This window comes from Uloborus diversus, chromosome 7 (assembly GCF_026930045.1).
Source record: "Uloborus diversus isolate 005 chromosome 7, Udiv.v.3.1, whole genome shotgun sequence".
In the NCBI taxonomy this organism is placed as follows: domain Eukaryota; kingdom Metazoa; phylum Arthropoda; class Arachnida; order Araneae; family Uloboridae; genus Uloborus; species Uloborus diversus.
The window spans coordinates 107458944-107476564 of record NC_072737.1 but is presented as its reverse complement, the minus strand read 5'-3'; the positions used below and the strand labels follow the sequence as shown (position 1 = coordinate 107476564).

General features: G+C 33.1%; 1 protein-coding gene across 1 annotated transcript in view; it reads right to left on the bottom strand.

The window, feature by feature from the left end:
- LOC129227060 (UDP-glucose 6-dehydrogenase-like) overlaps positions 1–11006 on the bottom strand; it is a 32788-nt gene extending 21782 nt beyond the window's left edge. The window contains exons 1-4 of the mRNA XM_054861704.1: positions 10967–11006; positions 7469–7662; positions 4645–4782; positions 572–736 (exon numbers count right to left, since the gene is read on the bottom strand). Coding sequence (XP_054717679.1) covers positions 572–736; positions 4645–4782; positions 7469–7624 — 459 coding nt within the window. The 5' untranslated portion in view covers positions 7625–7662; positions 10967–11006. The remainder of the gene's footprint in view (positions 1–571; positions 737–4644; positions 4783–7468; positions 7663–10966) is intronic.
- Between the last annotated feature and the right edge of the window lie 6615 nt (positions 11007–17621).

Here is a 17621-nt window from a genome sequence, read left to right as displayed (position 1 = left end):
TAGAGTTCCAAATTTTCCAAGGAGAAGAAAAAACTGGTAAAATTCAAGCTTCATATTTTCCTTATGTTTTGAAAATTAACTACCATTGTACTCACTATTCCTCTTGATCGTCTAAAGATATGCAATTGATATAGTACTCCTTGCGTATTTCTAAAAGGCGTTTATTTATTACTAGTGGTACCTGCATGGCTTTCCCCGTAGCAGAAAATTAAAAGGTCATTTGGTTCGCCGGTACGCACAAATAATAGATGATGAATTTCTCGCCAATATGCTATGCTAATTTGCTTGCCCCTGTTATGGTAATTTGCTCGTCCACGTTATGGTAATTTGCTTGCCCACGTTATGAAAATTTGCTCAATAAAATATTCTTAAAATTGGGATAGAAAAAGAACAAAATAGGAATAACCCTGGTAGGTAGTTAGTTAGTTAGTTACGCATCTTCTCATGAAATGCATGTGTGAGATTATATATCTCCAACCTATTGGCCAAAATATTAGAGAAAAAAATCATTCCTCAATTTGAACTATATGAAAATCAACAATATGCTTACTGATTGTAAACGATGACTTACTTGGAAGGAAACGCCTGGTTTTGTGTTTGCTTTGAGAATATTATTTATGCTTTCTGCTGCTCGAACTGGCACAGTACTCTTTTCAACAACAATTTTGCTACTCTTGGCTACTTCAGCAATACGTCTACCAGCTGCTTCTATATAACGCAAATCCGCTGCTCTCCCCTTTATAGAAGAATGAAATAAATAGAAAAATATTTTTTTATATACTTGGAAAAAAATCCAAGCTAATATTCATTTAAAATATATGTCTGGTATATTACTTAAGCTTTATATTTTATGACTAAACTACTTTTGAATAATTATTTTAAAAGATAACATATAAAAACCAAGTTTATTAATTATAAAAAAATAAAAAAAAAGAATTTAAATTTTTTGGAAATTGTTAAAGCAGTGAAAAGAGATGAGTATCAAACTTAATGAAATTTGAAAGGACTATTTATATCATAAACATATCAGTGACTGAATTTCCTAAGAGCTTCCCTATGAACATGTATTTGACCCCTAGAGCAAAAAGGGCGGTATCTGCAGAAATAGGTTTTTTGAGTTGGTTGAAAGAAGGCATTTTGGATTTCATACTAACAATAGGAAAATTTTAAAATTTGATGCTTTTTTTGTGATTTATTTTCAGCCGAAACCAAATAAGCAAGCTCTAACAATAAAGCTAAAATACAACAGATGACAAAAATGCAAAAAAAATATAAAATGAAAAATTTGTAGATAACAACATTTGACCTTTCCAAGACAGTATTGTCAAGAATACTTTTAATTCATTCCCTATTCTAGAGCAAAAGAAGAATACAAATTTAACGAACTTTATAATTCTACGTTTCAATCCATAACTTTGATGTACAGGTGCAAATTTCCATTTTTTTAACAAAAAAAAAATTTTTTTTTAAGTGCAGATTTTATGTTTGCAATGCTTTTTTCTGCTACCTTCATGATTATTAAATCCTATCCCTTTTTAAAGGCTTCATATAGGTAACAAAAGACATTGTTAAGAGAAGATATGCAAGGCATCTGTATGTTGCCAAGATCAAATCTCATACATCCAGGGTCGCCGAGAGGCAAGGCGGGTCCCTTGTCAGCTTGGTCTCTGGGTCCCTCTTCCCCCATAAAACTTGTTAAATTTATACTACAGTCGTCCCTCGCTACTTCGCGCTTCGACTTTCGCGGCTTCACTACATCGCGGTTTTTTTCCAGTTTTTTTTCAAATATAGTAGTTCACCTTTTTTATGCACTGTGTAACTTTTTTTCTACAAAAGAATAACAAAGTATATGTCTTTTAAGTAAAAGGTCTGAGGGGCTAATTGTACTAGTTGAGGGAGTGGAGGTATAAAATCGCCTAAGCAAGTGTAGGGATTCGCTATCTCATTTAAACCATTAAGCACTAACTGGAAAGTATAAATCACTGTATTATTACTAGGGGATAAATACATCTGTAAATGGTGTTTAACAATGTACTTGTTTTTTAAATTGTATACGTAAATGTAGAGGAAGAACGGGGGCTCCTACGGTCACTAACAGGCAATTGATTCATCATCGAACAAGTTGAGGTTTTTCATAGACTAGTAGTAGTGTGTAAGTACTGCGTGTGTGTGTAGTTTATTTACCAATAATTGGCATCTATTACGTCTAACATATCTATTTTTCTCATATTTTGTGCAATATACTAAGTAATACAAATGTAATGGTGGCTAAGGGTGCTGTTTTATGTCTAGGGGGCTCTAACTATGATAAAAACCTATTTAAATTGCCATAAGTAAGTTTTCAGCACTCTAATTAGAAAAATATATACAGAATCCGACTTCGTGGAAATTCAGTTATTGCGGTAAAGTCTGGAACGAATTAATCGCAATAAACGAGGGTTGACTGTACTCCAATTCCAAGGGCCCCCTTCTCAAGGTATGGGCCTTTAGTTTTTGACTAGACTGAAATGGCCTCTTGTCAACCTTGCATATACCCCTTTAATGGTACATGTTTCTGAAAAAAAAAAAAGAAGTTGCAAAGAGGGTTATATAACATTAGATGCATCCAGGCTCAGATCAAGAGGGGAGGTTACTAGGGTCATGACCCCCTTAAACAACAAAATATAGCCTACATCTGCATTTTGGGGATTTATACTTTGAAAACTTCGCTCCAAACCTCTTCCCAGTAAGCAAAATATCTTGCCTCAGCATTGCATAAAGGTTGACATGCAAGAAAAATCATCTTGCATTAATGCTGCCTCAATGTTGTTATGTTACTCCCTTTATGCTGTCAGCAGGCTGCCACAATATTGTCTGACAAGGTGTATGCAGCATAATATCAGGAAAATATCAAGGTAGGCTGCTTTTGTAATATTGCATACATATTGATATAACAGGATAATATCAAGATGTTGTCATGACAGCATGAAATCAAGATGTATGCAAGATGATCTTGCTTTTGTAATCTTGCATACGTATTGATATGACAGGATAATATCAAGATGTTGTCATGACAGCATGAAATCAAGGTCTAGGCAAGATGATCTTGCTTTTGTAATATTGCATACGTATTGATATGACAGGAAAATGTCAGGATACATTGACATGACAGTATGAAATCAGCACGTTTTCAAGGTGTTTTATCCATTTATTTATTTGTGTTATTTTCACTTTAAACTGGAGACATTTCATTCTTTAATTATTTCTGTTATTCTTCAAGATAGTTTTCTAGCCTGAGAATATTTTCTTAAAGCTGACATCTGATTGAAAATTCATATAAAGGTATTAATAGTACTCGCAATTTAATTTAAAAAATGAAAGTTTCTTCGTTTTGCGTAATACTCGACTTATTTTTTAAATTCATGCTTCTAATTGTATTATAAAGACATAAAATGCCTAGTTAGGAATAATTGCGGAAGTTTTTATAGCATATTTAAGAGTAAAGATAGCAAAATAATAAATAAATAAATAAATAAATACAATAAAGTACATTTTCAAATGGATGTCAGCATTGAAAATATCCCATGGACAAAACATATGAATTTATCTTAAAGAATAACATAAATAACCATTAAATAAAATTAATCTTACGTGAGATTGAAGTGATAATACGAAATTCTGGGCTTCATGTCCTTTGTTTCAAAGTCTAGGGACGAAAAAAGTTATTTTCGGCCATTTCTAACATTGATTGCGCATCGTTTGCGATATGACTTGTTTAGTACTATATTAATAAACAAATGCAGTTATGAGTCATTCATAAGTTTTTCCTAAAACAATATTATTCCCCACTAATAACTAAGCAACCAACTTAACGAAGCCTAAAAGAATGCAACGCCACGTGCAACTCCTCTGAACCGACTGAATCAAAGGTCGAAGCAAGAAGATGTGCCAGCAATGCAAGGGACGCTGGGTAGAAAGAACTGTGCGCATGCTCAAGATCAAGTATCAACGAAGGTCCACCTGTTCTATTGTGTACTAATTACCTTGACGGCGACAGCATGAAATCAATATCATCTTGACGGCGTCAACATGTATGCAATGTTGTTATTGTAAGGTAATATCAATATTGATATTTTAAGATGTATGCAATGTTGCATACGTGTTGTTATTGTAATATTGCTTTTTAATCTTTATGCAAGCTTTATGCAGTATGAAGCAGGTCAATATTGACGCCGTCAGTATAATATCAAGATCTGTCAAGGTTGATGCAATAAATTTTGCTAGTAGGGTTATTAGTGCTCGAAAATAGCCCTTTCAATCCCTTCCGAAACCAAAAGCTGCATCGGCCCTTGCCTAAATCTGAATTTTGGGGATTTATATTTTGCAAACTTTGCTCCAGACCTCTTATCAGTGCTCAAAAATCACCTTTCAACCCCTTCTGAAACCAAAAGCTGGATCCGCTCTTAGATGCATCAAGTAAAAGTTAATTTAATAAAATTCCAAGAAAAACTCTACAATATGTTTTACTTAATTTCAGGACAAATCTATCCAAGAATGATGAATACATTGTGAATGAATCATTGAGCAGAATTTCAACTTAAAATACTTTACCGAATAAATCAGCTATTAGAAAAGATTTTTTTAAACTGAACGTGAGTCACCTACCTTCCCAAAACCAAAAGTTTTAGTCGGAGTATTGACAGAGATAAAAATCAAATCGGCTTCTTTAATTGCAGTATCAACATCGGTTGTGAAAAACAAATTACGACCTCGGCACTGCTTGACGACTTCATCTAAACCTGGCTATAAGAACAAAGAAATAAATTATAAAAAAAATAACCAAGAATTTCAATGCACAACTGACATACTGTCATATCAGAGCAACAGTAGGATATCCTACTATTATTCCTGGGGTTAGATTTTTTACTGTTCCTCTGAGGCAACAATGTATGTGAGCGTGTTGGAGTCATAAACATCATTTACTGCACTTAAATGCTTCTCATACCATATATGGTCATGTTCTAGCTCAGATTCAGTTTCCCTTAAAAAGTACCTACTTAACAATAATTTTCCCTCTAGACTTAAGCCAGCCTCCCTCTGTGATGTAAAGGCCGATAATGCTTGGTTAATTGCAATCTGTTTCTCCTATATAGATCACATGATCAAGGGATAACTACCTGCCATCTTTGATGACATTCTCCACATAAATACAGCTGCACAACTAAAAAAGAGAGTTAAGAGATAGTTCCATGTTGAAGGCTATGTGAAAATGAAGATGTTGTTGATAACCTAGCTCTGTTTCCTTCCTGCGTCACAGCCAGGGCTGGATACAGACTGCGGTTTTAAGGAGGGGGGGGGGGGCTGAGCTGAAAAAAAAAACCCGTTCCCAAATGAACCTAAGGTTTTGGGTATAAAAGATTTCCAAAAATGCTTAAGTGCCAATAAAGAGCGACAAATTGGCCAGGAGTAAGGCACCTTATATAGCATAATAAATGTTACAAAAGCAATGAAAAGATGTAGTATTTTAAATATTTACTTTCAAAAAATAGAAAATGAAATGAAAAGACTGCTTAAATCGTTTACATTTTATTCATAAAGTGTTTGAATACAATGTGGACCAATATTATAGTCGACGATTGAAAGGGAGGGGGAGGTCAGGATCCCTTTGACACCCTCCCTCCCATTATCCGCCACTGATCACAGCATAACACTTCAAAATGTAAGAATCAATTTTTGTAATAAGAACTGAAAGGCGGTTCATACACATATACATACATATGGCAAAGTTATTGGGATTGTAGAGAACGAAGAACAAATAAAACAGCTGTAAGAGGATTTAGATAACATCACAAAGTGTGCAGAGAAGTGGGGTATAGCAGTTAATATTGGGAAATGTCAAGTGCTACATTTAAGTAATGGAAATAAGTGCACATTATTATTTACAGGGTTCAGTCAGTAGTCAGGCAGAAAATGTTATTGATCTGGTTGAATTAATAAATCAGGACTTCAAGTTCAGTCAACAATGCAGTATTGTAAGTAAGAAGGCCAATATAATGCTTGGGTGTATCAATAGATTTATTTTAAACAAATTTGAGAAGATTCTTCTGTATTCCTTATATAGGTGGTTGATAAGACTTTATTTGGAGTATGCTGCTCAATTCTGGCCTAACTATCACAAGAAAGATATTTCTTTATTGGAATTCATTTTTAAGGGGCTCTGAAAAATGCATAACAATAACCCACCAGACCTGTAAAACTGCCACCGCAATACCGCATGAAGATTAAATATGCGAGTATCACATTAGAAATTGCTTATGTAAGTTCTAAGTATCAAGTCAAAAAAGGTACATTATGCATTAACAAAGAGCACATGATAAATACATACACACAGTGGCACACACAAGGAGAATCCAAGGGCCCAGAGAGACCTCTCCTATCACCCTTAAGTTTTTCTGATGAACTATAATGCTATGTATGTAAGTCAATGAAGTTTTGTTTGAAATATGCTTTTTGAACTATTTTGAAATGCAAAGACTGAAAAGCAATGATAATCGAATAAATAAAAAAGAGCTACTTGGATTTTTTCTCCTTGTAATTTTTGAAAAACTCAGTTGGTCTTCCCTTATTAACCTAGGTTTATTTATTAACCTAGGTTACATGAAATAATTCCAAGCAATAGTAACATTAATTTCAGACTTAACAAAGGGAATAATAATATGTTTTCCATTTTCTTCCCATGCAAAATCGAACTGTATGAGATCATAAATTTTTCTATAATGATGATTTTGCCTCATTGTTTTTATTTTTAATTATGGAAAAAAAATGTATTCATTCTTGTGTTTAATCTTTTTCTTTCTTGTGCTTAATAGTGTTGAGTATTTATCTTTAATACATTAATTTATTAACTAATGCTAAATAATTATTCAATATATATTTTCAAATGTTTTTTGCTCCCGACAATTGATAAAATCAAAAAAACTTATTTGAATGCGTGTTGGAATGATATGAGAATGGTGGACTTTTGATCTTGGATCCTTACTTTGAAAAATTCCTGTGTGTGCCACTGTACATACACAGGGACAGACTGGGTATCACTAGAGGGCTCCAACCTTGACCTCCAAAGGGCTCAAAAAAAGGTGAAAAAAAAAAAAAAGAAAGAAAACAATGGCACACATGTTTACGAGTTTGAAGAAAAGAAAAAAAAAACGAAGTGAAGTCGCACAGGTTTGTGAGCACAAATATATATATATATATATATATATATATATATATATATATATATATATATATATATAAGGAAGTTGGCCAAAAAAGTAAAAAAAAATTTAAAAAAATTCTAATTTAAAAAGTTTGGAAATTTGCACCAAAAAATAAAATAAATAAAAGAAAAAGTAAAATAAATAAAAAATGGTGTTCGGACTTGAGGGCACATCGCCCGCGAGCCAGTCCGCCCCTGCACACACACACATGTATATAGTTTCAAAGTTACCTCATAAACAGGGAGTCTGTCAGAATTCCAAGCTTGTATTCTACTTTCACTTTTATCCGTAACAACTACTTTAATATCAGGGCATTTCAATGCAATGACACTACAAGTTGGCCCTCCTACATAACCAGCACCAATACAGCAAATTTTTAACACCATTTTCAGACTAATAGATAAGGAAAATTCCACAGACAATCCTAAAAATTAAATGAATGAACAAAACATAGAACTTTGAATGTGTTACATACAAATTTTACATAAGTTGGATCTAAAATTCACTTCAAAATGAAAAAAAAAAAAAAAAGAAAGCAAAGCACTAGTTGTGAAAACTCTCATATATAATACCCATGGGTCGGAGTGTTTTCTTTCTTTTTAATAAACATTAATTTCTATTCTAATATTTCCAAACATTTTTTAGTCTAAGGGTGCAAAAATGAAGTGGACTTTGAAACAATAACACTAATGAGCAAAAAGAAAAAAAAAAGAGAGAAAAGAAATATATATAGCCTGGAGCAAAGGAGAGCCAGAGGGAACATGATTCAGTTAATTAAATTCATCAAAATGAAAAATGGTAATGGGTTAAACTTCTGCTTGGAAAGCAGAATAAGGGGTTATTGTTTTTAACTATACAAATCTCAGGCTAACTTGGAAATTAGGAAAAAGTATTACTTTAGTAGGGTTGCAGGCCCTTGAAACTAGTGATGTGCCGGACCGTTAAAAAAGTAGATCCGCGGATACGGATTATTAGTGTCAAGATCCGTGGATACGGATACAGATCTCAAATTGTTTTTACCCAAATCAACTACCCAAGTGTAGAATTTGCTACGGTAGGTATTCCCGTTAGGGTAATGGCACTGTTTCTTCAAAAAATGTCATCTACAGCGAAAATATAATCAAGACTAATTTACTCTTTAAAGAAATCTCCGTTAAAATTGAAGGGGAGTAAGCTTATTTCTAGATAGCTTTTGGTAGATGTAGGATACAGGAGCAAGGATGTAAAGCTGCTTCTGGACAGGCTAGAAATCATTTTTCGCATTTTATTTCAGCATAAATGCAGCGCTGACCCATTCCACCCGACTTACCCCTACTGACGAAATAGCAGAGCTGGGAACACCTTTACAAACAGTGAATAGAGAATTTAGTCTCACTTTTTTGAAGGATGCAAAGAAAAACCAAAAGGAAGAATAACATAACAACAATAACAAAAAACATTAAGTTAAAAATTAAAAAAAAAAAAACATATCCCAGAAGGCCGATCTTATATTGAGATGAATTTCGTGGGTCAGAACACACATTGCTGCAAATATAAACTGACAGCAGATAGAAATTTTTAATCATTGAGCTTTTTCTCCTTATCTTCCAACAATGAAATCGCTACCAGTCACGTGTATAAAGGTTTAGAATAGCATTTAAAATTTACTTAACAAGATTATAACTCTTACTGTATATAACTTGAGAGTTCCAAATAAATATAAAATGCAGAAAACTTCGTTTTTTTCAATTAGGGCCAATATTTTTACGTATGAGTAGCTTTTACTACAATAATTGTAAAATAAGTTAAGTCGGTTTTTAATTAATATCTCCAGTAATTAAAGTTCTACAAAAACGAGGCCAAGCTAAGAACACTTTCGAGCAAATCACCTTTTGAACGAAAATAGCAACTATCAAAATCGGTTCATCTCTTTAGGAGCTACGATGCCACAAAAATGCACACTTTTAAAACTTATTACCCCTTTCTTTTTGCGACGGGGGGTAGAAATTGGCTTCGGAAATGATCCCTTATAATTTAAATAGGGAATAAAACCTAATTTAAACGGAATAAGAGTGTTTTATTCAAATACTTAAAAATTTTTAGAATAGAAAAGATCCATTTAAGATCTGCCAAAATAGTAACGGATCTTTATTTTTCCCTCGGATATCCGGAACATCACTACTTGAAACAGCTTACTGGAAGAGGTGGTAATGAGCAATGGGGTTGAAAGCTTTAAGAGGGCTATTGATCTTCATTGGGGACTAATAAACTGGCTAGGACCAGCCCAGCTGAGCCTAGAGCTCATTGCTGATCGACACATTTGTATTTGTTTATGTTTTCTTATTTAAATATTGATTTAGATATTTAAATGCATTTTTCCTTTGAGAAAATCATCTAAAATGTAAGGGACCAATACTGATTAAAACAAATTGAATGAAAGACTCAAATGATGATTGTTTTTTGTCCAAACGAGATTTTTCTTGAATGACAGTAAAATATATCGCCAGCTCAGTCAATTCCAGCCGAGGACGGCAGTTTCGTGCTTATTAGCACTCATCAGCCCGGCATAGCTGGAGGTGGAAAACCTCTTAAGGAAGCCCAGAGTGCCAAACAAACTGGTAGCTAATGCAGAATTATCACTGACTAGATGAGTGACTGAAGCAATGAGTCGGTTCAACTTGAAGATTGAAGGCAAGGCAGGTATATTCAGTAAGTTACCGCCTTATAGCCAGGGCTAAGGCAATTCCAGACGAGGACTGCAGTTTCGTGCTTATTAGCACTCATCAGCCCTGCATAGGAGAAACTGAGCTAGAGGTGGAAAACCTCTTTAGGAAGCCAAGAGTGCCAAACAAACTGGTAGTTAATGCAGAATTAGCACTGACCAGTCGAGTGACCGAAGCAATGGGTCGGTTCAACTCGCAGATTGTAGGCAAGGCAGGTATATTCAGTAAAGACGGGGACTGAGACACCGGGATTTTGCCTAAAATACGGGACTGTCTTGGTCAAACCGGGACGTCTGGCAAGCCTATGTATGTGTATGCTCTTATTTATTTATTTTTAAGTAGCGAAGTAGCGACTACATTTCAAACGTAGTTTGTAGTTGTAGTTGAAGACATTTGTAATAAAGTTGTTGTAGTTTGCTACAAAAAAATACATAGTTTTTCCAACCACTGACTTATATCAATAATAAAAAGATTCAATCAACTTCCTTTTGAACAAAAATCCTGAATTTAAATCAGAACGAAATTTAAAAAACACTGATTGTCATCGATATAAAATTAAAGCAAAATAGCCCCTTGTGATAAAAATCTTTGAAACTGCTTACATTCCTCTAATATTTGAATCTCTCAAGCAAAATATATCAGAGAAAACTGCAGACATACTGCAGTGTCTTCAATTTACCTTTTAGTCTGCAGAATGATAATGCATACAAAAAAAAAAAAAACAGCACTAGAAAAATATTACATATAAAGGCTTTGCAGTACGAACTCTGCAGTGCACAAGAAAAGAAAGATGTTTTTGCACTTATGAATAGACTGTAGGATACAAACAAGAGGCAATCGGATCAGCTGCCGGGAAAAAATATATGAATATTATAATCATTTGAATACAGAACAATTTATTAATTCCATCAATTAAACCATTTCAATATCATATCCTTCAGCTGACTTTATGATGACCACAAATTATTGAAAGAACAATGCGTCGTGAGTATGTATATAATTGTATTTGAAATACAAGGCCATTACTTGCAAATTTTAATTTCCAGCAACTAATGAGATGCCGCCAGCAAGCTACAAACGTCAAAATTCCTTAGCAGACAGATTGCATGTATTTCTCTCGGTTACAGCTAACTATTACTTTAAAACTAATTACAAAAGATAACCAGAATTGTTCTCAACACACTACTAAAAGCTGCAAAAAAATATTTGTATGATTAGAAAATGCGGTCGAAACTACATTTGTATATTGAAAACACTTTTTACGAGCTTTATTTCAGGTTAAAAAATATATCAAAAATAAACTGTAACTGTAATGTTAAAGAAAAATATAAACATTGTGGACCGAAGTGACTCCGCTGCCGGCTGCCCGGACTCGAAAAATATAAACATTTCTTATGCTGCCGGCCGGTGATGTCATCTTATTCCTATACCCCCTATTTGCCGCTCAAGAATGGGATCGTCCAGCGTCCAACGTGCAACGTGGGTAATGGTCAGGTATGTTCTTTTGTTTTAACGCATTAATTGCTTATCTTTAATTATGCCTTTTTTGATTTCAGAATAAAAAGCTTCAACACTTTCTTTGCTGACTTAATTTGGGTGAGAAATCAATTTCTGAAATTTGTATTGTTAAAATATTCTTTATTTCCAGGTTACCCTCATCCCGATGTAACGAATACTGTGAAGTAAGAATTGCAATTCAAAAGAAAGAATCAAAATTTAAAGTGATACGAAGTAAGTCATTTTAATTCCTCTCATTAGCATCTCAAACGAAATTAATATGTGTAGAAAAAGTGTAAGATTTAGTAGTATCTGCATTTTAATGGCAGCCAATCCATATGAATTGTCTCGATATTATTGTTTTAATTATGTGTTTTAATAAGGAGAAATTTAAAATCCTGTAACCTAGGCGTGTGTGTTACTTTATAGACATTGTAGCTAATTAAACAAATTTTTTTAATTGGAATATTTGGGGGGGGGGGAATAATTTTGGAATGTGAGTTATGTAGTATGAACAATCGTGTGTACGTTATTAATTATTTTATCCTTGTTTTAATCATAATCCTTTACTTATGCTACCTTAATTTACTAAAATGTCGTTGGCTATAAAAAGCAAGTCTTCCTGAACATATGTGTATATATTTTATTGAAAAATACCTTTGATCTGTTAATAATATTTTCTATTCAATTTGTTTCTCTTGCTGTATTTTATAAATTATTCAACCTTCTTTAATGAGAAATTTGCTGCATTCTGTGAATAGTGATGTCATTTTGTAACTAATCTTGTACCTTGGATGTGCTCTTTTATGTACATTTGGCTAGTGCTGTTTGTTATGAAAATCAAGTCTCAGAAAATTGCTTTAGCAAAAGAATAATGTAATACAGAGGGTAAAGCAACTGGAAAAGTGAAATAAATAAAACAACCGGAAGTGAAAAGGATAAATTTTAGAAAGGGGGGATTTGTTTTCTGATAGTAACAGGTAGACAGACGTTACTTTTACAGACGTCCTAAAAAAACTTTTCAGTGGTTAGTCACATGTAAATGTTTATGGAAATGAAGTTGCTAATGGACTGGCCCATGAGGGGAGCCGAGGGGTTTCTCCTCGTAAAGGGTGCCTTTCTTCTTCAGAAATTGCAACCAGAGTCAAGCAAAATATCAGCTCCGCTTAGAGACGGGCTCCTGCACATGGGTAAAAAGCAACCCACCCTGTTTTTGCTTTACTTATGGCAATCAGCTGGGAAGATCAAATGGTACTAGCCTTACTACGAAGCGCACACAGTCAAGCACAGCAACATGTGGCAGGTATCAAAGGACCCTAAAATATGTACTGTGAACCCTTGATTATATAATGCAATGTATTGCTTCAAAATTATGTTTCTATGCTAGTTTATGTTGCTTTTATTTATAGGTGAAGTATGTTTTTTGTTCAGGAATCCAAATTTTTACTGAATAATTATATTATTTACTGAATTGAAAAACACCTTTGTTTTGTCCAACGTGCAATGTGGGTAGCGGCAAGGTACCTTCTTTTGTTTTAATGCATTAATTACTTATCTTTTATTATGCCTTTTATGATATCAGAAAAAAAAAACTTCATTGCTCTCTTTGCTGACTTGATTTAGGTGAGGAATCAATTTCTGGAATTTGTTTTGTTAAAATATTCTTTATTTCCAGGTACCGTTCCTGCCCGAACGACAGAAGTAAGAAATTGCTATTGGCAATTCAAGAAAGAATCAAAATGTAAAGTAATTCGAAGTAAGTTATTTTAATTACTTGCATTAACATCTCAAACAAATTTAATATGTGTAGAAAAAGTGAACTATTTAGTATCTGCATTTAAATAGAAGCCGATTTATATGAATTGTCTCAATTATTGTTTAATTATGTGTTTCAATGAAGAGAAATTTAAGATCCTGTAGCCTCTGTGTGTGCTACTTTATAGACATTACAGCTTAATGATAAATTTTCTTAATTGGAATATTTCTGTGGGAAATAATTTTGAAATGTGAATTATGTAGTATGAACGTTGAACAATTATGTGTAGTACATTAGTAATTAGTTTATCTTATGTGTAGTACATTAGTAATTAGTTTATCTTATGTGTAGTACATTAGTAATTACTTATGCTATATTAATTTACTAAAATGTCATTGATTATAAAAAGCAAGTCTTGCTGAAATTATGTGTATTTATTGTATTGAAATGTACTGTTGCTCTGTTAATGCTCTTTTCTATTCAATTTCTTAAGCGAAAGAATAATGAAAACTGAAATCAAAGTTCTGCAACATAAATGCAACTGGTATAGTGAAATAAATGAAACAAGGTTTGTTTTCTGATAGTGAGAGATACAAAAAACCTGATTGAACAAATTAAGAAACCATGTGTGTGTTTTTTTTTTCTTAATTATAAATTTTGACTTAATAGTGAATGCTTTTTTTCCTCTCCATGTTCCTGAAATACGTTTTTTGTGTCCTCTCCAAACTGAATGAAACACAGCAGGGGGATTTGGTTTCATTTTAGTTGCCATTTCCTCTGCTTGTTTTTTTCAGTGTTTTCTCATCCATGGATCGAGGTATTTTCTCTTGTTACCATCCATTCGTATATCGCTGCAATACCTCTGGGGGTGCTCGGCTCCTGGTCTGGATCAAAAAACGGCATTCTTCGGTGCTCTAAACTGTGGCACTTGGACCTTGGATTGTCATGTAATGTATTGCTTCAAAATTATATGCTCTGTGTTTCTAGTTTATATTTCTGTGTTGCTTTTATTTATTTTTGGAAAATGTTGTATGTTAAGATAATCAGGTTTCACTGAATGATATTTATATTGTTTATTGAATTCTCTAATACCTATGTTATGTTGCTATTCTTTTCGTTCTAATTTCTGTTGGTATATTTTATAAACTGCAGGTCTTTCAAGTATGGAGACAAGTAGCTCCAAGAGTTGCTTTTAACTCTAGTAAGAGGATCAGATTGAAAATTTGCAGAAACAGTAGTTAGGTACATATTGCTGAAAACTGCCTTAGCAGAAGAATCAACTGAAATCAAAGTTCTGCAACACAAGTACAGTGAAACCCCTCCTAACGGACACCCCTCTTATGCGGACAATTTTTAATTCCCCAGTTCCAATGCAAATAACATTATTAAACCCCTGTTCTGCGGACACCTCTCTACTGCGGACAAAAAAAAATTGTCCCGATAGTGTCCATATTAGAGGGATTTTACTGTACAACTGGTATCATCAAATAAAACAATTTCAAGAGAAGATAATGGATTGTTTTTATTTTAAAGGGTTTGTGTTATCTCATAGTGAGAGATACAAAAAACCTGATTGAACAAATTACGAAACCAAGTGTGTGTTTTTTTCTTGATTATAAATGTTGATTTATATTGAATGCTTTTTTTCCTCTCCAGGTTCCTGAAGTACGTTTTTTGTGTCCTCTCCAAACTGAATGAAACACAGCAGGGGGATTTGGTTTCATTTTAGTTGCCATTTCCTCTGCTTGTTTTTTTCAGTGTTTTCTCATCCATGGATCGAGGTATTTTCTCTTGTTACCATCCATTCGTATATCGCTGCAATACATCTGGGGGTGCTCGGCTCCTGGTCTGGATCAAAAAACGGCATTCTTCGGTGCCCTAAACTGTGGCACTTGGACCTTGGATTGTCATGTAATGTATTGCTTCAAAATTATATGCTGTGTTTCTAGTTTATATTTCTGTGTTGCTTTTATTTATTTTTGGAAAATGTTGTATGTTAAGAAAATCAGGTTTCACTGAATGATATTTATATTGTTTATTGAATTCCCTAATACCTTTGTTATGTTGCTATTCTTTTCGTTCTAATTTCTGTTGGTATATTTTATAAACTGCAGGTCTTTCAAGTATAGAGACAAGTAGCTCCAAGAGTTGATTTTTACTCTAGTAAGAGGATCAGATTGAAAATTTGCAGAAACAGTAGTTAGGTACATATTTTGCTGAAAACTGCCTTAGCAGAAGAATCAACTGAAGTTCTGCAACACAACTACAACTGGTATCATCAAATAAAACAATTTCAAGAGAAGAGAATGGATTGTTTTTATTTTAAAGGGTTTGTGTTATCTCATAGTGAGAGATACAAAAAACCCGATTGAACAAATTACGAAACCAAGTGTGTGTTTTTTCTTGATTATGACCCGTCATTCCGATGTAATGACTGAAGTAAGAAATTGATATTTGCAATTCAAGAATGAACCAGAATTTAAAGTTATTCGATGTAAGTCATTTTAATTGCTCTTATTAACATCTCAAACGAAATTAATATGTGTAAAAAGTGAAATATTTAGTAGTATCTGCATTTTAATGGAAGTCAATCCGTATGAATTGTCTCCATAATATTATTGTTTAATTATGTGTTTTAATAAGGAGAAATTTAAAATCCTGTAACCTACTTGTGTGTGTTACTTTATAGACATCGCAGCTTAATTAAACAAATTTTTTAATTGGAATATTTCTGGGGGAAATAGTTTTGAAATGTGAATTATATAGTATGAACAATTGTGTGTACATTAGTAATTATTTTATCCTTGTTTTAATACATAATCTTTACTTGTGCTACCTTAATTTACTAAAATGTCATTGATTATAAAAAGCAATTCTTCCTGAATACATGTGTATTTATTTTATTGGAAAATACATTTGTTCTGTTAATACTCTTTTCTTTTCAATTTGTTTCTCTTGCTGTATTTTGTAAATTCTTCAACTTTCTTTAATGAGAAATTTGCTGTATTCTGTGAATAGTGATGTCATTTTGTAACGGATCTTAAATGTGCTGTTTTTATATACATTTGGCTAGTGCTGTATGTTATGAAAATCTTTCTGATAGTAACAGGTAGACAGACATTACTTTTACAGACGTCCTAAAATTACTTTTCAGTGGATACCGTCACATGTAAATGTTTATGGAAATGAAGTTGCTGATGGACTGGCACATGAGGGGAGCCAAGGGGTTTCTCCTCGTAAAGGGTGCCTTTCTTCTTCAGAAAGTGCAACCCGAGTCAAACAAAATATCAGCTCCACTGGGGACTCAAGCACAGCAACATGTAGCAGGTCTCAAAGGGCCCTAAACCATATACAGTGGACCCTTGATTATAAAATGTAGTGTATTGCATCAAAATTGTATGATTCTTTGCTAGTTTGTGTTGCAACTACAGATCTTTCGAATCAAGTTTAAATTTTAGAATAGAAAAAAGTGGCTCAAAGAAGTGTTTCTAGGTCTAGGAAGAGTATCAGATTAAAAATTTGCAAAAGCATGAGTTAGGTGCAAATTACTGAAATTTTCTTAAGTAAAAGAATAATTGAAATCAAAGTAATGCAACATAATTCAACTGGTATAATGAAATAAATAAAACAACTGGAAGTGAAGAGAATGATTTTGTTTAAGGGTTTGTTTTCTGACATATATATTAGCAGATAAAAAAATATTTTATTGAAAAAGTTCTGTTTGTAAAAATTAAGATCAACTATACGTTATTGATTTGTATTTATCATGTATTTTAACTTAAAAATGAATGCTTTTTTCTACCCTCTAGGTTCCTGAAATTTGTGTCCGCTCAAAACTGAATGACACGTAGTGGAGAGACTTGGTTTCATTTTAGCTACCATTTCCTCTGCTTGTGTTTTTCAGTGCTTCCTCGTCGACGTATATTTTGTTGGTGCTATACATTCTTCTATTCTCTACCCCAGGGGTGCGCGGCTCTCGGTCTGGATCAAGGAACAGTGGTCTTCAGGGCCCTAAACCATGTACAGTGGACCCTTGACTACAAAATGTAATGCATTGCTTCAAAATTGTATCCTTCTATGCTAGTTTATGGTGCTGTGTTGCTTTCTTTTATAGGTGAAGTAAATTTTTTGTTCAGGAATCCAAGGTTTTACTGAATAATAATTATATTATTTACTGAATTGCATAACACCTTTGTTTTGTTGATATTGTTTCCATTCTAATTGCTCTTTGTGTATTTTTCAAACTACAGATCTTTCGAATCAATATTAAATTTTAGAAAAGGTTTGTTTTCTGATATTAGCAGATAAAAAACTATTTTAATGCAAAAACTACAAAAAAAATATTCTGGTTGAATAAATTAAGATCAACTATATGTTATTGATTTATATTTATTATATATTTTAACTGAAAAATGAATGCTTTCTTTT